Source organism: Zonotrichia albicollis, chromosome 4 (assembly GCF_047830755.1).
Source record: "Zonotrichia albicollis isolate bZonAlb1 chromosome 4, bZonAlb1.hap1, whole genome shotgun sequence".
Classification (NCBI taxonomy): Eukaryota; Metazoa; Chordata; class Aves; order Passeriformes; family Passerellidae; genus Zonotrichia; species Zonotrichia albicollis.
In genome coordinates this window covers 61,922,038-61,948,671 of record NC_133822.1, presented here as the reverse complement: position 1 = coordinate 61,948,671, position 26,634 = coordinate 61,922,038, and the positions used below count along the sequence as shown (strand labels likewise).

Genomic DNA, 26,634 nt, shown 5'->3' with positions numbered 1-26,634 from the left:
TTGGCATAGAAATGTCTAGAGGAATATAAATAAAATTGCACTATGGCGAAGAAGTTAGGCATTTTCTGTGAAATGACAGAACTGAACTACCTGTAGCCAGATTCACATTTCAATAGGTATTTAGAAAAATTCTCAGCTGGTGTCTTATTGAATAAATGAAAGAAATGGAAGTTACTGAGAAATCAGCAGTTAGAGTATGCTGCAGCACAAAATACAATCTCTTAAAGGAATGACCATCAAATTAGAATCTCTAGAGTTTGTAGAAATCTCAGAAACAAAACTAAGACCGCAAAATCGTTATCAAGGCAGGTCCTTCACCTGCAGGAGGAATAAACCTGTGCCCCTGGCATGCTAGAAATGGCCAGTGTTTAGTGAAAGAGTACTGAGAGAGTACTTGCTGGAGAGACTTGCTGGAGTCCAGTTGAGGATGTTTTGCTTTTGCCACAGAAAACCTACCGAGACTTCAGGCTGCAAGGCGTGATGGAGGGGACGCTGAACAGCAAAACCTACGACACCGTGCACAGCCGGCTGACCGTGGAGGAAGCCACGGTCTCGGTCACGGATGCAGGAGGACTTCAGGGCATTACAATGAAAGACAGTGATGAGGAGGAGGGATGATTTTATTTCACAAAGCATTCAGAGCTGGGGGGTGATGGTCTGAGGGTGGGGTTTATCTTTGCCTTGGGGTTTTTTGGCAACTTGTCCTTGTAATTGCTTTTATAGTTTTGCCTTATGATATCGGTGCAGAAATGTAATTTGCTCCATTAAAAAAAGAAAGTAAGATTATCAGAGGAAAAGTGCCAAGGACTTTTTGAGACTAATGGTTGTAGCATATTTTTATGTATAGCTTTGCTTAGGGCTGCAAGAACACTGGCATGGAGTTTGAGTTCCACTTGTGATTACATTTCTTTCCCTTATGTTTGCTACTGTTCATTCTTGTATCTCCATCTGATATTGATGTCCTGTGCAGAAACAAGGTGTGTGTCTTACTTAAAACATAACTATACAGGAAATCATCCTTGGAATGAGTCAATGCCCTAGGTTAAAAAAAAAAAAAAAATTTCAGGATTACAATTTGTTCACCTCTTTTTGTGCTTAATTTTACATCATTATGTGATGTGCATTAAAAATTTTAATCTTGGTTCTTTGTATATTGAGGTCGGTATATAAGCAGAAGAACTTCAAGGATAGCCAAACACATACAAACTGCTTAGGAGTGTCTATTCATTTTGCAAGTTTAAAGATATCTCATCCTGTTGGATGTCAGTAAGCTTGCCATCTATGTTTGTATTTCTGTGAAAATTTTCAGGCAATAAGAACACATTTTGTTGTGGCCATTTATGTATCTACCCAAGTTTGTATAGAATTCTACAATTAAAAGATGTTTTCAGTATTTCAAACAATTTGAACCATTGTATGATTCCTCATGAGAATGAGGGTTTTGAATTATTTCATTTACATAGTGATTTGTAGCAAATACATTTCTTTTATAGAGAAGATATATATAGCAAACAAGTACCCAAGGACACAATGCCTTGATAAAGGATAAAAGCAAACAAAAATCTCTCAGTAGCAGATGAACAGACAGGGTCCACTGCCTGCTTTTTGATACCCTGAGGATGAACTACAAAGAACTCAAATTTTCATCAGTCAAAACCCACACAGCTAATAAAAACACAGCAGCCTTTTTTTGATGTTTGTTTTGTGGGAGCGTGACTAATTCCTGAGTTTATGTACACAAAACCAGAAAAACACAAATGACACCCAGAGAAGTAATAATAGGTTACCAAGGTCCTTGTTGAGCCATAGCATTATACCTGAGGGACTTCACTGAGGAACTGGTGTGGGTTTACAAGGTTGATGTGAGGTTTCTGTGCAAGAACAGTCTGTAGGATTTCAGGGTTCTATTGCAAGCATGCAGGGCTGCAGGAACTGAGAATGAGAGCTGCGGGGAAAAGTGGCTTTCAGCACACTTGGAAGCTTAGCCAAGCAGGGAAGGGCAAGTTACACTTCTCCTGGGTATCTACAGAGAAAGCCTAAGTGACAACTTCTTTCTGTGGCAAACCAGCCTAATCATCCCATGAGCTGAGGTGAATTCAGCTACAAGGAAGAGCTGGGAGTTGCTAAGGTAGACCATCTCTGCTGGGCTGAAGGAGGCACAGGGAAGCCAAGCATTATTTTTCCCTATTGCCAGGCTGCTAGATGGCTGATTCAGTTTTTGATAGCAGTAAAATAATTGTATATTCCTTTCCTGTCATTTGTCCTAGTTGTGCTCGTGTGTGGAAGCTGAAGATGCTTGAAGGGCCATCTGGGGCTCTGGCTGAGACCCAGCCTTGGTAAGGGATAAACTGGGCAGGAGCTGCAGCCTCAGCCCCGGCCTGGCTGGGCAGACAGCAGGGTCTGAGGAAGCCAGGCTGTCCAATGTAACACCCATCTCCTAAACCCAGTGAAGCAGAGAGATCAGTGTCAGGCACAGAGGGAGTTTCAGCTCTGCAAAAGTCTCCCTGCTTCTCCTCTTCCCATCCTGACATTCCTTAGACCCAGCAGAGGTACCTGTGGAGAGGCCAGGTATGAGGAGACAAAGGCAGGTATCACTTCAGTGGCCCTGCAGTGCTTGCCAAGGCCTCCTACTGAAGAGTTGTGCCAGATCTGTACAGGACTTTCACCAGAAGACATTAGATTTTTGAGCTTCCAAGGTGACACAAGAGTAGGAAGCAACATCCAAATTGAACACTATCCTTATCAAGCCACTAACAGAGTATAGAGCTGGAGTGGGACCTAGGAACACCAGCACAACCCAGGAGGTATGTGATGGGTCTGTCTCCTTCCACAGAGAGTGACCTGGCACTATCCTCTCTGCCCAGCCCTGCTATCCAAAAGCCCTGGGGAAACAGTGATTGCACTTGCCTCCCCTTGGGGCCTTTCCTCTGTCCCAAGCTGCCCCCATGCCAAGAAGGATTTCCTGATGAGGCAAACAACTCTCCCTATCAATTTGGATGATTACAGAGTAGGTTATTAATTTCACCTGTCAGGTCTTCAAGAGGCTGTAGGCCATCATGGTCCTGATGGGCTTCACCTGAGACCCCCCAGCCACAGCCTCTGTCCAGGGACTCGGTCTCAGCTCTGTTCAGGGCGGCTAGTCTCTGCCCCAGTGATGGAAGAATGCTGGATTTGCACCTCAGCTACAGCCCCCATGTACTTGTTTATGGGCCCTGTTTGTCTAGAACCTGATCCAGAGATTGACTTCAGAGCTTTCTGACCATCACAAACATGTTAATGATCTCTGAGTTGCCACCACCTCTTCCCCTGCTCTGCTCCCTGGCTGGGTGTGGTGGGACTGGCCCTGACTGTTGGGGCCTTGTCCAGGCACCCAGGGGAGTCCCCCCAGCTCCCTATGCCTTAGGGAGCAGTTAATCCTGTCTACATCCTGACATATTTTTCAAAAAAATAAGGAAAAACCCACCTGAACAAGACAGGACTATGACTTTTTGTGGCTTGAAGTGGGCCCGAGTTACTCAAATTTCAAAAAGTATTATACCCAGACACACCATATATCAAGCACTTTGCTATGCAATTTCTTCTGCTTGCAGTACTTGCAAGATATAGTTGTCAGAAAGAGAGAGATGAGTAAGGAAATGCTAAACGAACAAACAAAAAACCCAAAACAAAGATAATGAGAATTAAAAAAAAAAAACCAAAAAAACCAAACAAACAAAAAAAAAAAAAAAAAAAAAAACAAACAGATTATGTAACCATGAAGAAGTTTCAAGATGTTTGGGGAAGAAATTAACTCAGTCACAAAGTACAGGATTGTTAAAGACACAGCGCAGCAGACATCAATGGATGACAGGTACAGAAAAGACAGTGCTTCAGATGTCCTTTAATTTCTTCCAAATGCAACTCATTTTTTTAGTACCTAGATTTGTGAAACCGTGAACCAACACAATGCTTGAGAAGGCCAGTGAGCACAGCGTGACAGCTCCAGCGTTAGGCACCGTCGCCTCCAGCAGCCAGGGCAGTGCCCGGTGAGGGAGCGCGCAGGGGCCGCCTCTACATCCCAGCTTGGGCTGTGTTTAAGCGAGGCTGTGTGCCCGTCCCGAGCGGGCAGCATCCCCGCTCGCTGTGAGCCTTCGGGCGACGCAAACAGCGCCGCGCTCTCCCGGGGCTCCGCGGGGACCTCCGCTCTCCCTACGCGGGCGCGGCGTGCAGAGAGCCCTTCGGAAAGAGGCAGGAGCGGCCTCGTTTAATTCATTTCCCCTGAGTCTCAGTGGTACAAACGGGGCTTTAGCAGCCGAATCAGAAGTCACGCCAGGTGCGCGCCGCCGCTGCGAGCGCTGCTCGGGGCCGGGACCGGGAAGCGATGCTCGCAGCTCTCCCGCCGCCGGGCAAAGGGCGCTGGAGCCAAGAGCTCGCTGCCCTCGGCTGTCGCTTACCCCAGACAAGGAGGCGATAGGCAAGGCAGCGGCTGGGGGAGCCCCGCAGCTGCAGGGCGACGCTGGGGCACTGAGCCTCCCAGCTGCAGATGAGCACGGCCGCCGGCCCGGGCCGCGCCCTTTGAGCCCACACCGGCGGGTCCGACCGCTGAGACCGGCGCTGGTAGAGAGACCCCTCCCTTTAACCCCGACCCGGAGCGGAGGGCAGCCCCCGGCGCAGGAACCGGCTTTGGAGGAGAAGCCGAGGGAGAGGGCGAGTGGCTCCCGGGCACCGCTGCTCATGGAAGGCGCCCAGCGGAACGCCCTCCCTTCCTCCCTCCTTGGCCCTGCGGACACGGCACCCACAACAGCGCTTCCTGGGCTCCCGGGGGGTCTTGGTCAGGTGCCGGGTGTTTTCAGGTTTTGGGAATTCCTCCTGAGACCCACCAGACCCCGGCGCAGAGGGCGGGCCGGGCACCAGTGTCAGCTTCGGCGTGGGCAGCAAGTGCGGCTCCACGAGGGACGAGGCGATGAGCGCGGGGGCCGGGGAGCGAGTGTAAGGCTGTGGGGCGGGTTCCTGCCCAGGGAATGCTCCTCAGGCACCCCAGGGGGGCTGAGTCAGATGTCTGACTGTCAGCATGGGAGCACGGCAGCGGCGGGGCAGTCGGGGAGCGGGCGGGAGCGGGGCTCCCTCTGTGCCAAAGGGACGGAACCCGGGACGCCTCTGGGAGCCGCAGAGACACCACGGCCGGCCTCCCTCCGGCACGGCCAGACTTGGCTTTAACGGCGACTGGGGGGAAAATGCAGCTAAACAATCAGAAAAATCAATCGCACACACGCCAAAAGTTTGTTTTCGGCCTTAGCAGATGTATTGTCGTGTCGCGCCCATCTCTTCCTCCTTCCCCCTCACTTCCGAGGGTGGCTCAGCTGTCCCCTGTGTCTGCTCCCGGGTAGGGGCGCCGAGCTCCGTCCGCTGCGACAGAGCACGACTGCTACTTTCGCTCTTATGTTCACCTTTCTCACTCGTCTTCTCCCGCTCTCTCAGCAGCGGCACATCGAAACGGGTCCCCCATAAACGAGCGGGGTTTTGTCCCGCTCCGTGTCCGGCAGACACCTTCCTGTCGCCATGGCGAGCCCGGCGTATCCCGGTGCCGGGAATACTGCACACGGGCGCCCACACAGCGACCGGCTCTTCGCTTTGCTCCAGGTTACCTCCCAATACACCGACAGCAAATAGAAGCAAAAAATAAGTTAATTGCTCCTGATCCTATTCAGGAATCTTAAAAATAAATAGCTTCCCCCAGCCAAAGAGCGCAAGGCGTTCATTTAGCAGTAACGGGACTAAACATTTGTTGAACTGGGAAAGGAACAAATGAGAAAGTGTCATTCATGGCTCCAGCTGCCGCTGGCCTCTCCCAGCCACTTCCACCAAGGGCCCTTTGGAGTTGATGACACCGCCGGGTCCCCTCACAGGCGGACTGATTAGATTAGACGTGATAGCTGCAGCCCACGTTCGGAGCTGGCACACTTAGTCAAATCGCTCGCATGAATTACGGGAGGGCCGGAAGCGCTGCTTTAGAGGGTCACTTGTAATTTCGTTTATATGTGATTAAAGGCTTTATACATGAAAAGGCTTAATTTGCACCAGTTTGGTTTTCCATTTAGGGGGGTCTGTACGAAATGTACTGTACTGCCAAACTTTGTTTTACCTCCGGGAGCACTTGTATTTTGCGGGTCAGCGTTAAATGTTTTTCTTTTGTGATGGATTCGGTTACAAATAGCAATACTTTATTATTTTGCTTGCGGTGGAACTGCTACAGAAGGACGCCAACACGCCGTCACTGTACGGGAAAATTACACATAGTCTCGGAAGGTATATACACGCACGCACGCACATATTTCTATTACTTTCTTCCACTGGAAAAATGATCAATGGAGAAAACGCCGAAGTGTTACAACTTCAAAGCTGGGAAAGGCCAAGCGCCTTTGCCCACGCTCCAGAACCTGGGGCTGCTGAGAGGTGGGCTCGGGAACGGGAGCCGGGGCCGGGGCCGGGTGGGCCAGGGAGCCGCGGCCACCCCAGCAGCCGGGCGGGGGGCGGTAGCAGCAGATTCCCACCCTAAAGGATGGGGTCGGGATCTCCCCCAGTGCCGGGTGATGACAAACTGTGAGGGCGGCTGGTCCACTTCCCCCCGCTGTAACTCTCCCGTTCATATTTTTTACTTCCCTTCAGAAACACAGTAAAGGACAAGTTCTGAGTAGGAATGAACAGCGGCATCCCTCCAGCACCGCAGCAGCCAGGGGCTGGTTCCGAACTGTACCAAGCCGGGGACACCGCGTTCCGCGTTGCGGGCTGTGCGGGCGGTGGCGCTGCGTCTGGGGGAGCGCGGCGTCCTTCGTGTCGGGGTAAATCACCTCTTCAAAAATCCGGCGGCTCGGGAGGGACCGTCTGGGACTGATGCGTAGCGAGAGCAAACCCAAGCTTTAGCAGCGGATCCCGACAGTGTCACTATTAACGACGACTATCACAAGAGTAATAACCGTTATCAGGGTCTGTCCAGCCGCCGTCGAGCCCGCTGATGTCGTGGCCAGAAGGATGTTTTGTGACCTCCCTGGCTCCCTGCACGCTTGGACTGCCCAGAGGCGTCCCGGAGCCAGGAGGGATGCTGCCGTCCCCATTCGTACCCGGCCGTGGGGAGTCAGCTCCGGGCGCACGGGGGGAGCAGCTCCCTTGGGCAGGAGGGTTACGGTAAAATACTCCCAGGAAAATATTAATACAAGCAACAGAAGGTTAGCGGAGTTATTATCCTTTTCAATTCATTTTTTACTTAAAAACGCAATGGAATTATTCATTTTATTAAGGAGGAAGAAATTAAAGATTAGGCTCTAAGGCGGTATTTTACCTCCCTCTAATCGCCTCTGGGATCGGATTGAAGTAATCCTGACGACGAGATGAATTCGCTGGTGACTCGGATTTTGAGTGCATGTAGAGATACGTTATGATAATAATGCAAGTGAGCAATATCAAGAACATACCTTAGGAACGAATGAAACACAAAGCCGATTACGGGGAAAAAGAGAACAGCAGCTTTCCCGGGCAGAGCACGAAATCAACTCGAGGCAAAACTTTTGCCCTTAATTTCTGCGATGGTTTGTAACTGCGGGAGGCCGGCGGGCAGGCTCCTTCCCCCGCCAGCCCCTTCAACTGGGACTTGGTATGTGCTGCCAGCCTGGAGGGAGCCCGGGGCCGCCGTGCTCCCCCGATAGAAACCGGCCGAGAAGTTCCTTACTGCCCCTTTCAGAGGCTGTAAATCTCTCTGCCCCGGGAAAAACGCCAGCACGAGTGCAGGATATTTGCCGCTCGGCAGATATGTAAAACTTAAAAAAAGATGAGGTCCGAGAGCAAGGCGAAGCTCAGGACAGGACTAATAGGATACATCGAGGTTGATTTTAGTGATTTTATCTATATTGCGGGCAACAGCAACACCCAGCAAGGCTCCATCTCTGAGACAGAAGACGATGACGTCCCCTCGCCCCCCCGCCCCCAAAAAATTTTGCTTTTAGATCGCTACGGAAAATTTGGCACTTACATAAATTATCGTGAGAGGTACCGAAAGAAAGGGAGATATATTCGTAAGGAAGTACTGAATAATAAAGCTATCGCTTCTTCAAAAGTGCATCTCAATATTGAGTAGACCAGTATAATTGCAATGGCAGGGCTGTAATTGCTGCTTTGGGATATTTACCCTGCTCAAATGACACTACATATTTTACTTTCAAACACTTGTCAAAAAGTCAATCCCAAAAAGACCAGTTAAGAACAAGCTGTTAACATATTAAGTATATGAGATTTGAACCCTCTAAAACCCACTCAACAATAATTCCCTTCTTCAGCACCAATCAAGAGGAAATTTGCCTAGATTGAATTAAATGTAAATTGCTCTGAAGGAGGAAAATCTCCTCTGGCGGACACAAAGTACGAGAGAGAGACACCGACAGTGCGGAGAAGGGGGCAGCCCGAGGCAGCTGCCCCTCACGGCTCTGGGGGGGCCGCCTGCATCCCCCCGCCAGTCCACGATCTTTCCTTCCTCCAGGTAAAAGGCGGGCGGCTGCAGCAACCCGATCCGGGACAGCAATGACGGTCTGAGCGCCCCGACCCATCTGCCGTGGGGAATTGCGGGGGAGAAGAACGTGAGCGGTGCAGCCCCGGTCAGCGGCCCCCCGGGCAGGGGAACGCAGGGAGCAGGGCCGGGGAGGCACGGCGGGTCCCGTCCTTCCTCCGCCTCACGCTTGCCCGCACGGCTGTGTCCATCCCGAGGCCAGCCCCGGCTCCTGTCCCCGCCTGAGCTCCGGGACACGGGAGGGACGGGGCGGACACGGAGGTCGCAGGGAGAGGTGCCCGCGCCACTGCCCGACGTTCGACGTCTGTCCTGGGGACCGCAGGACATTCTCTTCCTTCGTGCCCCGCACGGAGCTCCCGGCTGCGGAGGTACCGTCGTGGAACAGCCGCTGCCTTGCTCTCCTCAAAAGGAGCCGCGGTGGCTTGAGACCGCAATAGACAGGTCACAGCTTCGCGGACAAGGATGCCTGCCTCCATCCCTCCTTCCGTCTCCCCATCTCTCTCTCCCTTTCTCCCTGGGCCCCAGCCCTTCCTCCCTGCTCTCACTCCTCGCAGGACGGCTGTCCCGGGCCGGCGGCTGCGGGGCAGACACTGCCATGTGCCTGTTCCAGGGCTGGAACCCGAGCTGTGGGGTCGGGCCTCCCTGCCTCGCTGGAGGCTTCTCTCCATCAGCAAACCCGAGGCCTCCTGCCTCTCTCCCGCTGCCCCGAGAAGGGCAGTGCTGGACCTCTGATACGGGAACTGCTGCATGGGTCCCTGCGCTGAGGCCGCGGCCTGGCCGCTCGCTGCCGGGGGCGGCGGGATGGAGGGACCCTCGCTGTCTCCCGGCTCTTATTGCGGTAGCGGCTCCTCAGCCACCAGCCGAGTGAGCCCCAGGCCGGCGGGAGGAACGGGACCTTGTCCTGACCCGAACTGTCCCGTGGTGGGGTGGGCGGGAACACAGAGAGCCCCGTACCCACTGCTGCCCCTCTCATCTCCCCAGGCACCCCGCTTCGCTGACAGGACGAACACCCGAACAGGGCCGTCAAGCTTCTATTAAATACATGGGGATTGCATCTGTTTAGGTGCATATGTATCTATAAACAGTGTGTGAGCTGTATATTTCTTCGTGTATCTGTGCCGGCCCAGAGTTTTTGGTATTTGTGCTGTGAGTGTATTCTGTAAGGACACAGAAGCTATATTTAGTGTATATGCAGGCTACATATGTATATATCTACAAAAATATAGAAATATATCAATAATGCTTCGGATTTAAAAGGCACTCCTTCCTACCTCCTTTTTCTTCTCCTCCCCTGCCCCAGGTTTTGAGTCATCCTTTTGCTCCCAAGCACTCGCTCCATTTGGCCCGGGATGTTCCTGCATCCCCACGCGCTGGTCTCGCCGTCTGCTTGTTGCAAGTCCCCCGCTTATTTGTCTACCGTGTTTTCCAAAAGCTCACGGCCACCTGACCTTGTTCTTTAAAGCAGTGAGCAGTCCCAGGAGCAGTCCCAGGAGCAGAGCAGCCATTTCCCTCCCTCCCTCAGACACACACACGTACGCACGCACAAAGAGAGCTCGGGCTGGAAAGTGGCAAGGAAACAAACAGCTTCCCCTCCAGCCGCTTCTTCTGCAGCACCTTGTTTGACAAACACCCTGGCGCTTGCCCTTGAATTGGGTTTCACATCCCTATTTAGCACTTGGACAATGATTTTAGATGATGTCATTTAAAGCCAAACAAGAAAATTGATCTCGGATTTGCTTGGCCTCTAAAGCCTGGTTAAGCAGATTGCAAATAATAATAATAAAAAGAGAGAGGGAGGGAGGCAGAGGGGAGAGAGGCGAGAAGGAGGGAGGGCCACCTCCTTCCCTGGGCGGGGGAGGCGCGGGCGCCAATGAAAAGTAGCCGCTTGCTGGGGGGGAAAAACTTTTCCTGTTGACTGTTGGAAGCGAATTGAGCAATTATCTAGTTTACCTTCTCCTCTTGGAAGTTAACGATTGGCGAGATCTTGGCTGCGTTATTGACACAACACTTTCTATTGATAGAAATAAGTAGCGATTGTCCCGAGTCATTGGTGCGCCAAAGTAAACTGTGATGGGCTGGCATGAGTCCACTGGACTGAGAAGGCTGGTTCCGCCGGCGGAGGCTGTGGTGATGGTGGCAGCGGCAATGCTGGTCTCCCTCCTCGCAGATCAGTAACAAGAAAAGAGGCAGAGAAAGTGAAAGAGAGAGAGAGGGGAGAGAGGAAAAAAAAAAGGAAAAAAAAAAAAAAAAGAGGCGTCTACCAGAGCGACTCAAACCGGGAGAACAAATGCAGTTCAGCCATGGACAATAGTGGCAACCACACGGCGACCAAAATCCTAGCGACTCCTCCGTCCAGAGAAAGCCTGTCTGCCAGGAGCAACATGATCAGCACGCCCAAGCCACTCGCCTTCTCCATTGAGCGCATCATGGCGCGGACTCCAGAGCCGCGCTCCATCCCCGTCCCGCAGCTCCTCCATGGCTCCGTGGCCAAAGGCGACCCCAAGCATCCGCTGCACCTCAACTCCTCCATCCCCTGCATGATCCCCTTTGTCCCGGTGGCGTACGATACCCTGCCCAAAGCAGCGGTGGCTGGAGCGGAACCCAGGAAGGCTCACTTAGAGTCCTCTTCCTCGCCCTCCTTTAGCTGCGGCGATCTCTTGAACTGTGCCCTGAGCTTGAAAGGAGATTTCCCCCGCGATGCCCTGCCCTTGCAGCAGTACAAACTGGTAAGACCCCGAGTGGTCAATCACTCCTCCTTCCACGCCATGGGAGCCCTGTGCTATTTCAACCGAGGCGACAGCCCCTGTCACCCGTCCTCCAGTGTCAACATCCACCCGGTGGCTTCTTATTTCCTCAGCTCTCCCTTGCACCCGCAGCCCAAGGCTTACCTGGCGGAGCGGAACAAGCTGGTGCTACCGACCGTGGACAAGTACCCGGCGGGGGTGGCCTTCAAGGACTTATCGCAGGCTCAGTTGCAGCACTACATGAAAGAAAGCGCTCAGATCCTCTCGGAAAAAATCGCCTATAAGACATCGGAGTTCAGCCGCGGCTCCCCGAGCAGCAAGCCCAAAGTTTTCACGTGTGAAGTTTGTGGAAAGGCAAGTAGCACCATAGCCCGCCTCCCTTCCCCAGCCTCCTGTCCCTGTCCGTCTTCCCGCCGGCTGTCTGTCGCTTGCTTGATTTTTAAACGACGGCTCCCCCTTGGCACTCTCGCCTTCTAATCGCAATTTTATTTTATTTTATTGTCTCCTTTCTCTTTCAAGGTATTTAATGCACATTATAATTTAACGCGCCATATGCCGGTGCACACGGGAGCCAGACCCTTTGTTTGCAAAGTTTGCGGGAAGGGCTTCAGACAGGCGAGCACGCTCTGCCGGCACAAGATCATCCACACCCAGGTGAGCCCATCCCCTGTCCCTTCCTCCCTGCCCGAGGGTTTCCACTCGCGTTTTTGGGGGAGCTCCGAAGCAGCGGCGCGGGGGGCGGCCAGCCCGCAGCCGCGGCGACATTTCGTTTGTCCCGAGCGCGGTGGGTTCGGCGGGGTGCCCGCACCGGCACCGGCGGGCCGTCAACTGAACACACAGAACTCCACAAATCAGCTCATAAAATCCCGCTAAACAGAACACAGAACCCTCAGGACAGCCAACAAGCCGTGACTTGGTGTTTGTTTCCTTCCAGGAAAAGCCACACAAGTGCAACCAGTGCGGCAAAGCTTTTAACCGGAGCTCGACCCTGAACACGCACACGCGAATACACGCCGGCTATAAACCATTTGTCTGTGAATTTTGTGGCAAAGGATTTCACCAGAAAGGTACCAGTCTCCAGCACCCTCTCTCCTCCCCGGCTTCCCCCTCCCCAAGCCAGGTCAAGTGTCGGGACAATTTGCGACAGGGAGAGTGGTGGAGAGTTAATTCTGTGTTCAAGTTTTATTATTAGATATTGAGGGTAATTTTAAGCTTAGATAGCCCCGACACATGTCTTGCCCCACGACGCGGGGCAGAGGTCTCTGTTCGGGGGAACGGCGGGGCAGTCGTTCTGCTAGAAGTGTCTGTTCTCCCTTCACCGCAACATGCTGCTTCCAGCGCGGTTCGGCAAACGAATTCTCCTCGTATTTCCCCTTCCAAATACAAGAATTTAGCTACTTTTTCTTCCTGGGTTGCTGTGAAGTCTAAACCCCGGGGTTGTATTTCCGCAATTGTCGTGATTTTGGTTTATTCGATCCTTTCTTTGTCGTCTGTTAAGTGTAACAGCCGCGGGGAGGATGGAGAGAAGGCGGGAGGTTTGCGGTCGTTTCCAAAGCCGAACTCTGGTGATGGGACAGAGCTCGGGTGTTTATTTTATTTTTCTTGTCTTTTCATTGTCCGTCTTTGAAATCCAGGTCCATTAGCCTTTCTTTTCTCATTCCCAGGCAATTACAAAAACCACAAGCTGACTCACAGCGGGGAGAAGCAGTTCAAGTGCAATATCTGCAACAAGGCTTTTCACCAGGTGTACAATCTGACCTTCCACATGCACACCCACAACGACAAGAAGCCCTTCACCTGCCCCACCTGCGGCAAAGGCTTCTGCAGGAACTTTGACCTCAAGAAGCACGTCCGTAAGCTGCATGACAGCGCCCTGGGACTGCCCCGGGCCCCCGCCGAGCTGGGGGGGCCGGAGCCGCCGGCCCCGCCCGGGGCGCTGCTGCAGGGCCCGCCGCCGCTGCAGCCGTGAGGGGCGGCCCCGGCCCCGCCGAGCGAGCCCCAGCGCCTCCTTGCATGCACCTGTTAAGCGGTTTTGTGTATTATGCTCTATATCGCCACTAACGTTAATGGGACTGATTGTTTCCTATTTTTTTTTTTTTTACTTTTTCCTTTGTTCTTTACAGACTACTTTTTTTTGTTGTCGTTGCATCTCAGGTGGAGAGATGGTTAAAACTAAACAAAACACAAAAACAAAAAGCGCCAAGCCAATTTCTGCTGTATTTATTTGGGAAACTGTATTACTCGAGCCGGGAATGCTGCACCACTTTAATTATTTCGATGTATATATATATTCCCCTTGTGTTGATCCTGCCCTGCCTCCGTTGTCTGCTGGTTATCCTACCCTTCTTGGTTCCCTCCTCTCCCTCTCCCCCTGAATATCGTATCTATATGGACACAACTGTTCTCTATGTACGGATTTGAATTTCGCATTGATTCTTGCACGTGGAGAGAAAAAAAAAAAAAAAGAATTCGTTGACCTGATGGAAATAAACCTTTGCCAAGGAGTGACTGCGGCGGCCGGGGCTGCGGCGCGGACGGGCGGGCGGGGAGCGCGGCGTTGGCGCTGCCGCGCGGCAAAGCTCTCCTCGCCCTTGCCAAAACACTGAAGCAACCGCTAAAGACTTTAATTAAGAGGGGTAATTAGTTCGAATTGATCAAAGCAGGGTTGTTATGTTATTAGCTGCTCAGCAGCCTCTGCCAAGCCGAGCCTTGAAAGCGAAGCCCGCCCGTCGGTGGGGGCCTGAGGAGCGGCGGGAGGGGGTCTGGGATTATCCCGCTCCCGGGGTAACCGGACCGGGCACGGAAGATGGGTGCTACCCTCGAGCAGGGCAGGCAGGCCCGCTCGGCTCCCTCTGCCCTCTCAGGGCTGTGCCCACCGCTCCCCTTCAGGCTCGGGGCTTCTTTTCGGGCAGGGGCCGGGCCGTGCTCCACGCCGGGGTCGGGCCGAGGACGGCCAGGCGGGGCGGTCGGGGGACAGGCGGAGGGTGTCCCACGGCGCCTGGGGATTTGCCCCGCTCGGGGAACCTGTCAGGAGCGCCCGCGGGTCTGCCCCAGGGTGAGCCCTGCGAGAACGGGTGGTGTGACATCCCAGGTCTCGCCCAGATCCTGTACACCTGGAGCTCTCCCAGGGTTTCGGCTTTTGGCGAGGGGCGAGGCGCCGTGGTGACAGTCGTAGCTAACGCGTTACACCAAGAGAGGGATATCGCCTTACGGGCGGCGCTCCCGCCGCCCCCCCGGCAGTGCCCGCATCCAGCAGGTGCTGTCCCCAGGCTGGGGCCGGCGGCTCTGCCAGCACCGTGCGCCTTTGAAAGCGCTGAGAGGGGAAGCGCATCCCTCTCCTTTCACACGTGTCAGATTACCGCGGTAAACTCCCGGGCAGGCGGCTCTGCGTGTAAAAAGCAAAGCAACAGGTCAGAGCCACGGCGCGGGCAGACCTGCGGCACCCCGGCAGGGTTCAGCCCCTCGGGGCTCTGCTTTTCCCCCGCTCCAGGGGAGAAGTGTCGCATGGTTTGGGTGCGGGGTCCTCGGTACAGCCGCAAGAAGCGCTGGCTGCAGAGGCGTGGGCCTCCCTCTGCGCGTCTCCTCTTCGGAGACCTTGGGGAAAACTTCGGGGAAATTGGGGAGACCCCTGCGGCAGCGAGGCAGGAAGAAGGGGAGTTGAGACAGCCTTGAAGTGACCTCGGGTAAACTAGAATTCGGGATGAAGCAGGGCGGAGAGGAGAGGCTCCTGCAGATAGAGCAAGTGTCCTTTGAGGATCTGACCCTATGGACAGTTCTCTTCAGCTTGGCTCGGATCCCGGGACTAGAAGAGTGTCATTCTGGCTTCCACACAGATAAATTCCTCCTAGATCAGGTGGCTGCAGTGTGCTGCTAGTTCAAAGGAAAACTTTTGTGACATGTAATGAAAGGCAAGGAGTCCCAAAGATCCCACTGATTTGATGCTGGTGTGCCATTCCTCTGAGGCTCAGCTCTGAGGCTAAGCAGGAAATATTTCAAAGCAGAAGCCCAGCTTGCTTTCTTATCTGAGCAGAAGTCCAGCTTGTGTTTCTTATTGCTGAGCAAGTGTGATAGTCCAAGGTACTGAAACCTTGCTAAATATCATAATTTTACTAATATTTAAACTGGTTCAAAACTATTCAAGCACCATAGAAATATTGAAGCAGTGCTAAAAATATTTTATATCATGACAAAGGGATATGAATGTAAATATATAGTAAAACAAAAGGAGAATATAATCTGTCCACCTTGTGATGAGCACATAACATCAGCTTCAAATCAAACACATACATGAGGCCTGAAGATACTACTGGAGATTATGAGCATTGGTTACCCAGATGTCTGTGCTCAATTTTTGTTTCTTCAGATTATTTTCCAGATGCCAGGAGAAACGAGGGCTCAGTCCTCCCCATGCAGAAGCTGTATTTTCTCCCATTTTTATCAGTAGAGGAGAGAGAATTTCCAGTGTTGCTTTACCACAAACCATCTGCATGTTTATAGAAAATAATTGGATTTGTTTGCCTTTTCTCCCTTAAAAGATCTTCAGTAACTGCATAATCTGGATTCTTCTATGTCTTCCTGGTGAAGAACAATATTTTGCTAAGGAACACGCATTGCATGCAGGGGTGCATGTAGAAATGAGGCACTCCAGCTTTATTCCAAGGTGAAGCAGAGAAAGCCAGTGATGAGCATAGATAAGCATTTCTCTTCCTAGATATCTCAGACTAAACGCTACTGATGTGGGACTTCACATGGAGATGAGGACAGCTCATTTGTTATTTCACTGTATAAAACATTGTTTGTGTCAAAGACTGGTATTAATTCATGTCTTGGAAGGCCTGCACAGAATTACCTTTCATTTCCTCTCTTTCAAGATTAATCTCAGGTCAAGCAAATTTCTAGTTAATGGTCAGAGGCAATTCAAAGCTGGTGAAATCATCATGAGAAGCAAAAGCTATAATTTTATGTATATCCAAAGTGTAGAACTATTAACTGCTCTCCTTACTACAGACATTTTTTTCTTAAATGTTAATAATTTTGACAGGAGAAATGGAGCCATCTGTGCCTAAAGGAAAGTTTATATGTTCCCATTTCTGTGCCAATCTGTGCCATATGATGTGTATTCTGTGTGACAACTGGTCAGCCCCATTCTACCAGTCCCTCATGGATGCTGGGAGAAGAGCCTTGGTGTGTCTGGATCTGCTCAAATCCAGAGCTGCAGAGCTGAGCATTGGCATCCTGACACCAGTGTAGCCCACCGCCCACCAACCACAGCAGCTTCACTGCATGCTGAATGAAAGGCAGGCAAGACTGGTCCTATGGGACCCTGGAGCAGAAAGCCCTTGAGGAGGAGGAGCTGTTGCCCTCCACCTTCATCTCCACCCAGGACTTCTCAGATGGGACTGAATGTCTTCTGTGCTTCTCAGATACTACAGTTTTGTCAGCATGTGCCAGTACTGAAAGTGTTATGTATCTGAAAGAGCTACCAGAATTACCAAAGCTGTTGTATATTGTTGTAGAAATAAAATAGAGCACAGCAGGATCTTCTCACAGCATCCAAGTTCCTTCTGAAGCTGAAATGGTATTGACTTTGTTTTGCTAGTGCTTTATTCATGATCAGACATTTCTCAACAGCAGAAAAAATTCTCCCCCCCCCAAAAAAAAAAAAGGAAAAAAACGACAAAGATATTAGTAAAAATGTTTGTGGGTTTCTCTTGTTGGGGTGGGGGGTTAAGAAGGTGTGACTGCGTGTTTTTGTTTTTTACAAAAAATCCATGCATGCCAAAATGTAAACTAAAATCACAGCTTTCTAATAGCTTCCAAAATAATTCTCTGCTTCATGGGAAATTATATAGAAATCCAGCATATCTCAAAGTACCAAAAATGAATAGAGTATTTAGTCAAGGAAGTATTTTAAAAATAAATTTTATTATTTTTAATCACTTTTTGCTCCCAGTCTTTACAAATACAGTGGTGAAAATTGAGAGATTAAACAAAATTCAACAAATTAATCCAGAGCCATCTCAAATGAAGGCATGTTGGTCACAGCTTAGTACCAGAACAGTTTATTTGGACAGTGCTTGATAACTAGCAATTAGAAAATGGTCCTAGCTCTCCATGCCTCCTCTGCCATACTTAGAATGGGACAGTCACCATTTTGTTCTTTGGAGCTTGGTACAGGAAAAAGGGACCTAATTTGCTCTTGGGGTTTTGTCATGTTAATACCAGATAGTTATAACTCTTTAATTATGTAAATCTTTCCACCCACGCTCTGTTTAGCTGCCAGTTTGCTCAGGTATCATCCTCACGGAGGGAGAATTGTGTAGTAAGTACCCTGCTGGGAACTGTAGCAGTAACTCTTTAATGGTAACTCCCATATCTCCCATGAAAGTAGTGGTGGTAGCTCCAGCCCCACTCCATGCTGGGTCCCCTTCTCTCCCTGGCCCAAGGGTTCAGGCTGCATGACTTTTGGATGATCACTCAGGGGCTGCACAGCACGCTGTGACCCTCTGCAGCACATGGCTGTACTCACCTTGTGAGTTTGCAGAAAATCTTTTCCTTCAGTAATCTGCAACTCCTGAAACAATACAAAAGTTCTCTTTTTAAAACTTCTCATTGTATTATGAAGTACCAACTGTGTCTATCTTTTGTCTTCCTTTGAAACTTCCATGGAAGTTATTTAATGGCTTCACTGTTCAGTCACTGTTGTAGTGAAATCCTTGCCTATTTGATTCGGCACGGTATTAAATCCAATAACCATGCCCATGGAAATACAAAAAAACTCCTCCCTTTTTGTGTTTGGGATGGTTAGTATTTCACCACCATTATTGTGTGAATTCTAAAAAATCATCTTCAGTTACCAATGAATTAAAATACACAGAGAAGTTGCATTTCTGATTTTTTAATAATTATATGACAAATTTACACACAGTATGTTTTATTTTGTGTGGCAAATGGAAGAGTGATACGTTGCAAATGTAAGCCTGAGCATTTATCTGCAACAATACAGGTAAGTTTTTATTTTCAGGGATGGGACTATAAGATTTAGTTGCAGACTGACACAACATGAAAGAGAAACTTTGATTCACAGTACTTTAGCTTATTTGGATTAAATACAACAGATGGCACAAAAAGAAACCTTTTCAAAATATTTCTAAACTCCCTGTCAACCTCTTGATATTACCATGAAACATCTGAAGAGTGTATATCTCCACTTAAAAAACCTTGTCTAACTCCGATTTTATAAAAATAACCTTAAACAAGAGCTTTCTTTCTAAACAAAAAATAATGAAAAACTCTTGGACGATAAATGAGTTCAAGTGAATTTTTTTCTGAGCAAGCAAGAATTTGTAAAACAATGTCTGCTGAATAAGTTAAACAAAATCTGAACCACAATTTATTTAGAAAAATATTTAGCTTTATATAAGAAACACCTCAATAAATTGGTTTTTTTTTCCTATGTTCACCAGAAAATAAGAAAGAAATGGAAATCTTATTTTCTAACCTAATATATTTTAAAAGGAACAATATATTTTCCCTTAAAACGGGGAATTCAGGAATCACATAAGCATTTGTTCTCTTTTTTTTTGGCAGCAAATACATTAATCTGCATATCATAAACAAAAATGTGTTTTTTAAAACCACTTTTGCTGCTTTAAGTGAATGCTAAAAGCTGAGGGCCAATGGTTGCTTATGTCCAATAACACTACTGCATGAAGAAGTGCAAGAGAGACAGTGAATTTAATTTAGATGACATTTTCAAATTCATGGCACATATTTCAAATTTATCCAGTTTGAAAAGATGCAGTAGCACTGGCTAGAACCTTTAGGTAAAGACCAAAACAAATTCTTAATTACTTTTGTGGGCAACGTGTAATTATTATGATTTCCTATAATTAAGTAATGGAGTGTTTTGATCTGCAGGTTCTAAGAAGCAGAGACACCCTTTGCTACAAAGAGTGTTTCTTCTGTTCTGTGGAGTGTGCTGATTCTCACATACCTTTAGAAATGCAGTGTACAGTTACATTTTCTTTGTAAAAATATGCAAGGGTTATAACGAGAGCAGAAACTGAGTTACCCCAAAAGAACACTGCCACAAGACAGGCAGCTGTGAGTCCTCATCAATGCAAAACTCATGTTTCTTGAAAAAGCATTCAGCAATTGTTCTAAATCCTGCCTGATGCTGACTGTTGTTGCACTGCAGACTGACTTGTGACAGATACAGTGTGCAAAGAGCTACTTTAATTTGTGCAAGCAAAGGAGTACAACACAGCCAAATTGCATTTACTAAATTTAACTTACATCTCTCTCTATACTAATTACAGAGGGTGGTACTTTATAAGATTTTAAAAAATAATTTTTTGCAAAAATTTCTTTGACAAATCAGCATTTATATACTGCTGTAGAAGTTTACAAGTAGATGATGACAAAACATAAATACAAAACCGTTCACTATTGGGAGGAATTTTCTCCAAACCAGAGATAACCTGCTTAAGGGCAAGGAAGAGACTGCTGAGTTGGGTTCTTGCCTGTGAGGGTCATGCTCACATTCAAACACCCCTTCTGTTTCTCATGCTTTCAAGCACTTTAGGAGCACCTGTCATGTATTACTAAATCAGAGTGTCTATCCCTGCTTTCCTTGGACTGCTTCTCTTTGCATGAGTGTCAAAAAGTTGTAAGATCAGGGAGGGAGTTGGACATTGGATGTGGATCCCAAATCTGGAGCGAGTGATTGGTTCTGTGACAGTGTTCAGTATTTAGATTGCAAGAGAAATGCCTTTTTAGAAGTGGCTTAATTAAAAATTATCTTACTATGCTTAAGCAACTCATAGGCAGGTATGAATAATTTAATTTAATTTAATGCAGGTGTCAAACATCTCAGGAGCCTTCCCCAGTCCCCAGGTTTTTGATATTCCCGATTCTGGGATTTAAGTGTCAGAAAAGGACTGTTGGTCACTCAGAGTGGGCTGCAATTCTTTTGAAAGAGCTTGGTTTTGCCCTAGTGCACAAATGAAGGTAATTTGTGGAACTATGAGATTATTTACTGACCAGCATTCCTGCTTCCCCAGCTAGTTTTTTGGTCATGTTCTTTGTTCAAGCCATCTGCTTCTTTTACAGATCTCTCTGACTTTTTTGTTTCCATTTCCTAAGGTGCATGCAGCACCAACTCATAAAGTGTCCCACTGTCTCATCCAAGGTTTAGATACAGTTACCCCCTCACCCCTTTTTATAATCAAGGGGTTGCCTCATGCCACATGGAGTAATTAGGTTATGAATAATTTTGTTTTCCAGATTTTTTTTTCTTGTTAGCAAAGTTCAATTCAGAAAAATCTTGTTCAAGGTATGAGTTCAAACCAGCCTGTCTACTTTGGGCAATGCTTATGGGCTTTGGGCATCTTAATAGGAAGTAAATGAACATAAATGTATTTTCTATACCATCAATGGAGAGACAGAGGTGCCTCTAGCAGCACGAAAAAGAGACTCAGTCCTTACTGTGTTATAGATGCTACCTTTAGTGCAGACAGTCTGCAGTTCTAGCAGCCTCCTCAAACAATCCAGTTGCTGAAGCATCATTCTCTATGATGTCTTCTGGGTGAACAAGGTGAAATCCCAGCATTTGGTGATAGTGACCAGTTTTTGCACAGTAATTTGGTGGTACAGTTACTTATCCACATGGCCAGAAGCTCTGCATGCCAGACTCACATGCCTGACCAACACCTGCATTGTAGGAGACAATCCTGGTCCTTTGGCCATGGAGTATATGGAGTGAAAGCACTCTCCAAGCCTCCTAGTTTGCTCTGCAGCTGACATGAGAACTCTGATGTGGCTGGCAGAACAGTGAGCAAAAAGGACTCCTTCCCCTGCCCTCCTGGGTCAGGCAGTCAGAGGGAGCAGAGCTGCTGTTCCAGCTGAGTGCTGTGGAGCACACATACAGTTTTCGAGCAGCTTTGGAAGCAGGGATGAAATCCCAGTCCTGCTGCCTAGTGAGTATGAGGTGTAATCATTGGCAGCTTTGTGTCTTGCATTCCTGGCTGCACAGTATCTCATTTTAGAGAGAGGAAAAATGCTGTCATGTAAAATACTGTGTGGCTTTCTTGCTTTCAGCTTTTCCCTTGGATCTGTGTATAGCCCATCTTGTGTTGTGCAGATTAAGAACTTCTTCCTGCTGGACGAGCTGAATTCTTACAATTGTTAGGTTTCATTGCCAAATGCCATTTTTGCTTGCACCAGGTAGATTTTAAGAAACCTTGAGCTCCCATAAATGAAGGCTGGAATGACTTTTTCTGGAACCCATGGTTGTGTCTGTATTCTCCTGTGAAGACTTTCCAGCCTAGTAAAGTGCCCAGGCAGATGGGCTGTACCTGCTGCAGATAATGTCAGAACAGCTGTTACTTCTAATACCTAGCACAGCTGAGGGAACAGAAAAGTTCTGGATTCTTCAGCGCAGAAAAATCAAGTGCATAGGACACTTCTCCCATCTCTTTAAAAAAAATCCCAAAATTAATTTGATTTTATTGAATCGTTAAAACTTTTCAGCTGTTTGGGATAATCAGGAAACCTGTTCTTGGTTTGCTTTCAAAAATTATCTTCCTTGGAGAGGAATTTCTTTTGGATACCTGTATCCTCTCATCAAAAATTAGTATTTAAAAGTAACAGTACTAGAGTATAAGTACTGTTACCAGTGAAGGTACTTACCCAGTGAAGGCTAGCATAAGAAAATATAACTTCATAAACTTCCCCATATTTCCCACTCAACATATGATACTTTGGATTTTATGAATTTGCATAAAAGGGAATGCTTCTTGCTTTATACGTGAAATATCTGCAACAAGTGCAGAGAATCTTCCTCACACTTGGCTACCTATCAATTTCTTCAAATATTTGAGAGCCACCATACCCTTATATCCATCCTGGGAAGACAAGAGGAGTCTCACGGTGATCTCAGGACGGCTGGGGCTGATCAGATGTGGAGTTGAGAGCGAGATGAGATGGTGGTGATGACTGCAGACACACTCACTCCTGCTTTCTTGTCTCTTGCCTGTACTGAGGAACCTGAATTAACTGGCAGCCCATGTGCCAGGGTGAACTCACTGTAAGTCATCTGACACCTCCTCAGTGTGGCAGCTGCACTTGGAGGCTGCGTGCTGTATTTGGAGACCCTTCATCTCAAGCACTGAGGCTTCTGCCAGGCAATGTAAAATTATATTGTGATGATCCCACTGAGGGTTTCTGGGGATTGGGAAAGATTTTGGGTTTTTTTTGTGCTGAAGATTGGCTTTTTTTTCCCCCCTGAGACTGGAATTTAAATCCTATTAAATGGAATGGGAAAAAAAAAAATCCCAACCTTTCTCTCCTTCGAGCCCAACTAGTTGGATAAAAAATTTTGGAAGACAATTATCCTGTGTTATCAGGAATCTAAAAAAGTAAAAAATGGTACCATACTTTGTAACTAGTAATTTTCCATTTCCAAAGGGCTTTCCAAGTTGTCAGGAACACCATATCCAAATTGATCTGGATATTCGCAAGTATCTTATAGCTTTTACTCTATTACTCTTTCTAAAAATCTGGTGACACACTGCACTATTCTGTGCTATTGCAAAATGAATTATTCAGAATGAGCAGCAGAAAACCTTCACAATTTAGATACAGATTTTTTAAATCCACTTCTTAAATTGTAGATACTTGCATACACAATTGTATTATATACAACTGTATATACAAGTATATACAGTTATAGATGATAATGAAAACAGCTGTGTATTTTTAAAATAAAATATAGTATAGTATATTTTATTTAAAGTATATACAGTTGTACATGATAATGAAAACTGCTGTGCATTTTCTAAATAAAATAACTTACTTTTATTAAAACTTCAGACAGAAGCTTCATGGAATTTACATTTTTCCATCAACTTCATCTGAATCAGTGTGGGACATGGGTATTGGAAAGATGATAATATGAATATGCTGAAATATTATCCACTTTGGTATGTAATAGTTTTGGGAAGATGTTATGTTGCCATCCAAATATAAGCACTCTGAAGATAGAAAAAGAGAAAGATGAAAGTGTGTTTCAAAAATCTAAATATTGTATTTATATTGGTAAAAATCACAGAATAACTTGAGCTGGACAAGGAGCACCAGGTCTGGTTCTTAAAAGAATGGTCCTTTTGATTGAACTCACAACCTTGGCACTATTAGCACTGTGCTGTGACCAACTGAGCTAAAATGGGCATCAAAAAGTGTGGGTATAACAAGTAAGGGACACAGTGTTTCCCACCCATAAAATGTTACCATTATCTAGTCTATTTCAGAATGTTCTGCCAAATAAATATTTATGGCTAATCCTTCATTTTCAAGGTTAGTAGTCTGATCTCTTCAGTAGATATCTGGGCAGTGTCATTCCACTGCAGATGTACCATGCAATCAGCCTCACACTCACAGCAGGATACTGCTGCTAATTGCCACAGTCATAGCTCAGAATAAGGTAGCAGCTTCTTAGTGAAACAGAAACAAATTAAGATTGAATGAATCAATTGTAAAAAATATCCCAATTCCACAACTGTCTATTGCTTTTATAGTTCATTAGCTATTAACACTAATAACACCGTAAAGGAATTACTAATTTTCTTGGGGCATATTGTACATGCTATTATCCAGTAAAAGGGAGTGTTTGAAATGTGAGTTGATACTTAGGAATCTGACTAAGGTAATCTTTGAGCTTTCTGCTGAAAGATTCCTCAGTATTCAAGTTTTTTGGTGTGCATGTGATTCTTGGGAGTGAGTATAATTTCCTTTTGTTTTGTTTCTTTGCTTTCCCAAGCCAGGAGATTCTCCTGGTCTTTGACATATAAAAATATACAAGAATTCAGTATCTATGAGTTGAGAAGCTATTTTGTTATTGGTTTCTTCTGACCTGAACCTTCACCACACCAGTGAAGTAACCTGTTGTCAAGGAAGACAGATGGAATCCAAAACTGTGGGTTGATTTTTAAATCCCATTCTGACCCCTAATGTTATCATTTTCTATTTGTCCATATTAAAGACAAAAGTGGGTCATAACAAGATATCCCTGAATGCTAGACCATCTTAATTAAGAGGAGCATGCTCCTCATGATGATGAGCTGGGGGACTAGAACACCTGTTCTAGCTATAAAACTGTAATACAAAACAGACCCCTCCCTGCTCTGGAGGAACAGTCTTTGTTAGGCTTTTGTACTGGAATTACACAGATCGTGTCTAAGGCTGTAGCTAAGCAGAAAGAAACTTGGCATGTACGACTAGACACAAGAGAAAATCTTCATTGTTAAAGTTACTGACAGATCCTGTCATCTCTGTGAAATCCAATTGAACTAAATCTTTGCTTGTTGATTTAGACGTGAAGGGCAGAGATTTAAGCAATTGTTTTCTGTGGCTGGTAATTGAAAGCAAACAGTGGAAATTTAGCAGGAGGTTTTCGGGAAAACCCAAGATTAAAAATTTGTTTTTCTCATAATTTTCCTTTACGTAAGTAGGTGATTTTTACTCTCCACCCCCTTTCTCCCTCACACAAACATGTAGAGAAAAAAAGTACTCTGTGTATACTCATTCAAGTCTGTAGCCATACAGTCCTTTCTGGATGCTTGGTGTGGAGCTTTGTGCATTCATGCAGCCAAAAACCCTTTAGCAAAAGGAAAACTCTGTACAGGTTTTGTACAGAACTGTGAATACTGGCAAGCTCCAAAATAGTTGAATAGATCTGGGGGAGCCCTCTTGGGCTCTGAAACTCAGATGTTAGTCCCGTCACTAGCATAAGGGCCAGACAAACAATTCCCAAACATAGTTAAAGACCAATATTTATCAGAGACCATTCCCAGTGGGCAGATTGGATGCCACTACTCTATTTTGGAGAGAAAGAAAATTTAATAATTTAAATACAGGTTGTTTTTTGTGGTTTTCTTGCAAGTTAGGTTAAGCGCTTGCAAAGAAGTTCAGTGCATGTTTTATTCACTAATATAGAGGCAGCTAGTGTGCACACATGAGCTTATGCAATTTAGGTGGTGTTTCTTTGGAAGGGTTGGATGTATTGCACAACTGCAGGAAAAAATCCTGTGCCGGGTGTATAGAGCATGCCCAAGGCTGCAGTCCACTCCCTATTTTTCTGAGAAGTGCTGAAGAGAAGACTGGGTGGAAATTTAAAGAAGTAGTAAGTAGCTTGGACATCTTCAACAATATGGTCCACTTAGACACAGGACCATGTTCTTGATGCTATCTGGTGTGACAACCCAGGCCTGAAGCAGCTTCTAGAAGATTGTTATATTTATTTTTCAGTATCTTCACTTCTCAGTATTTAGTGTCACATTTAGTTAATTCTATAAAAAGTGATGGGCCTGACTTAATATACTGTTCTGGGTAAAAGTGCTTGCAGCAAGGGAAAATAACTTAGAAACATTCAAACTAAGCAAGTGTTACAAACAAGACTTCAAAATACATTATTTTTTTTTGGCTATTTTGTCTAACAGATACAGAAAATAATTCCAAAGCATTTCTTCTGATGCTTTGTCTGGCATTAATATTTCCTAACAGAAACTGTTCACAGTTTAATTGTCCAGACTCCTCTTAAAGTCACTGAAGAGAAATAAACATTTCCAGAGCATGATCCATCCTCTCTAAAACTGATTTCATGAACTTTGCTTTAGATGTGCTTTTTATTTTTTTTCTTTTTTTTGTAATTGTGTATAGAAGGAGTAGTGATATCACTTGGGTTACGTGCCTGTAGTTGAAAGAACCCTGTGCTAAACTGGCTCAGTAACACCTTCCTGTGCCTTTGTGGTAGGACAGGGTCACCAGTTACCCAACTCCACCCACATACTCTGCATTCTTCAGAAAATAGATGACACCCAGAAATGTTATGACTAATTACTCTTGCTAATAACAGCAATACCCTCTCTTTTAAATTTTTTTTCTTCCAGCTGTGAGATGTCCTTTACCAGTAGGTGTTTCAGCAAACACATCAACCTTTGTGTGCTCTGTTTGCAAGCATATCCTCCTGCACGGAAAACCAGATATTTCCTTTGGTAGAATTTTCTTTCTGTGTCTTCTGTGTTGTATACCCTCTTAATCAAACTTTACAAAATATAATAATCTCATGGCATGAGCTAAACTTTATCTACCTTATTTCTCAACAGATGCATCTTAATTTCAACATCTATTTCAAATTTATTTTTTTCCCCCTAGATCTGTTTAGATATTTGCATATACTTTACCACAAATCACTGCCTTGTGCTTTTGACATGTTTTTCTCTTTGTTTGTGAAGGGTGCAAATGTGAAATGTTTTGCTTTGTGTCGCTTTGTACATGGCTTTCCTAATGGTATGTTTC

General features: G+C 46.8%; 4 protein-coding genes across 9 annotated transcripts in view; 3 read left to right on the top strand and 1 right to left on the bottom strand.

The window, feature by feature from the left end:
* CADPS2 (calcium dependent secretion activator 2) overlaps positions 1-1,403 on the top strand; it is a 287,443-nt gene extending 286,040 nt beyond the window's left edge. For all 5 annotated transcript variants that reach the window (XM_074539967.1, XM_074539966.1, XM_074539969.1 and 2 more), the window contains one exon: positions 448-1,403. In XM_074539967.1, coding sequence (XP_074396068.1) covers positions 448-618 — 171 coding nt within the window. In that variant the 3' untranslated portion in view covers positions 619-1,403. The remainder of the gene's footprint in view (positions 1-447) is intronic.
* Positions 1,404-3,945: 2,542 nt separating this feature from the next.
* On the top strand, positions 3,946-8,193 carry LOC141728959 (uncharacterized). Its single transcript, XM_074540242.1, has 3 exons — positions 3,946-4,025; positions 4,083-6,432; positions 6,646-8,193. The coding sequence occupies exons 1-2, from the start codon at positions 3,946-3,948 to the stop codon at positions 5,194-5,196; spliced, it is 1,194 nt and encodes a 397-aa protein (XP_074396343.1). The 3' UTR covers positions 5,197-6,432; positions 6,646-8,193.
* LOC141728856 (uncharacterized) lies at positions 8,107-10,483 on the bottom strand. Of its 2 annotated transcripts, none has more exons than XM_074539971.1 (2): positions 9,805-10,483; positions 8,107-9,690 (listed from the first exon to the last, which is right to left on the bottom strand). In XM_074539971.1, the coding sequence occupies exon 2, from the start codon at positions 9,280-9,282 to the stop codon at positions 8,623-8,625; it is 660 nt and encodes a 219-aa protein (XP_074396072.1). In that variant the 5' UTR covers positions 9,283-9,690; positions 9,805-10,483; the 3' UTR covers positions 8,107-8,622. The 2 variants fall into 2 exon arrangements, with proteins under 2 accessions (XP_074396072.1, XP_074396073.1); XM_074539972.1 differs by having other exon boundaries at positions 8,107-8,954.
* A 231-nt stretch (positions 10,484-10,714) lies between these two features.
* FEZF1 (FEZ family zinc finger 1) lies at positions 10,715-13,480 on the top strand. Its single transcript, XM_005482014.4, has 4 exons — positions 10,715-11,631; positions 11,797-11,931; positions 12,212-12,344; positions 12,942-13,480. The coding sequence occupies exons 1-4, from the start codon at positions 10,834-10,836 to the stop codon at positions 13,244-13,246; spliced, it is 1,371 nt and encodes a 456-aa protein (XP_005482071.1). The 5' UTR covers positions 10,715-10,833; the 3' UTR covers positions 13,247-13,480.
* The last annotated feature ends 13,154 nt before the right edge of the window (positions 13,481-26,634 follow it).

Bases quoted from the DNA above. Each gene is read 5' to 3' on its own strand.
- LOC141728856 (XM_074539971.1), bottom strand. From the start codon at position 9,282: ATGCAGCAGTTCCCGTATCAGAGGTCCAGCACTGCCCTTCTCGGGGCA.
- FEZF1 (XM_005482014.4), top strand. From the start codon at position 10,834: ATGGACAATAGTGGCAACCACACGGCGACCAAAATCCTAGCGACTCCT. The intron at 11,632-11,796 runs GCAAGTAGCACC...TTCTCTTTCAAG, and splicing joins CGTGTGAAGTTTGTGGAAAG to GTATTTAATGCACATTATAA. The intron at 11,932-12,211 runs GTGAGCCCATCC...GTTTCCTTCCAG, and splicing joins ACAAGATCATCCACACCCAG to GAAAAGCCACACAAGTGCAA.
- LOC141728959 (XM_074540242.1), top strand. From the start codon at position 3,946: ATGCTTGAGAAGGCCAGTGAGCACAGCGTGACAGCTCCAGCGTTAGGC. The intron at 4,026-4,082 runs GTGAGGGAGCGC...TGTTTAAGCGAG, and splicing joins AGCAGCCAGGGCAGTGCCCG to GCTGTGTGCCCGTCCCGAGC.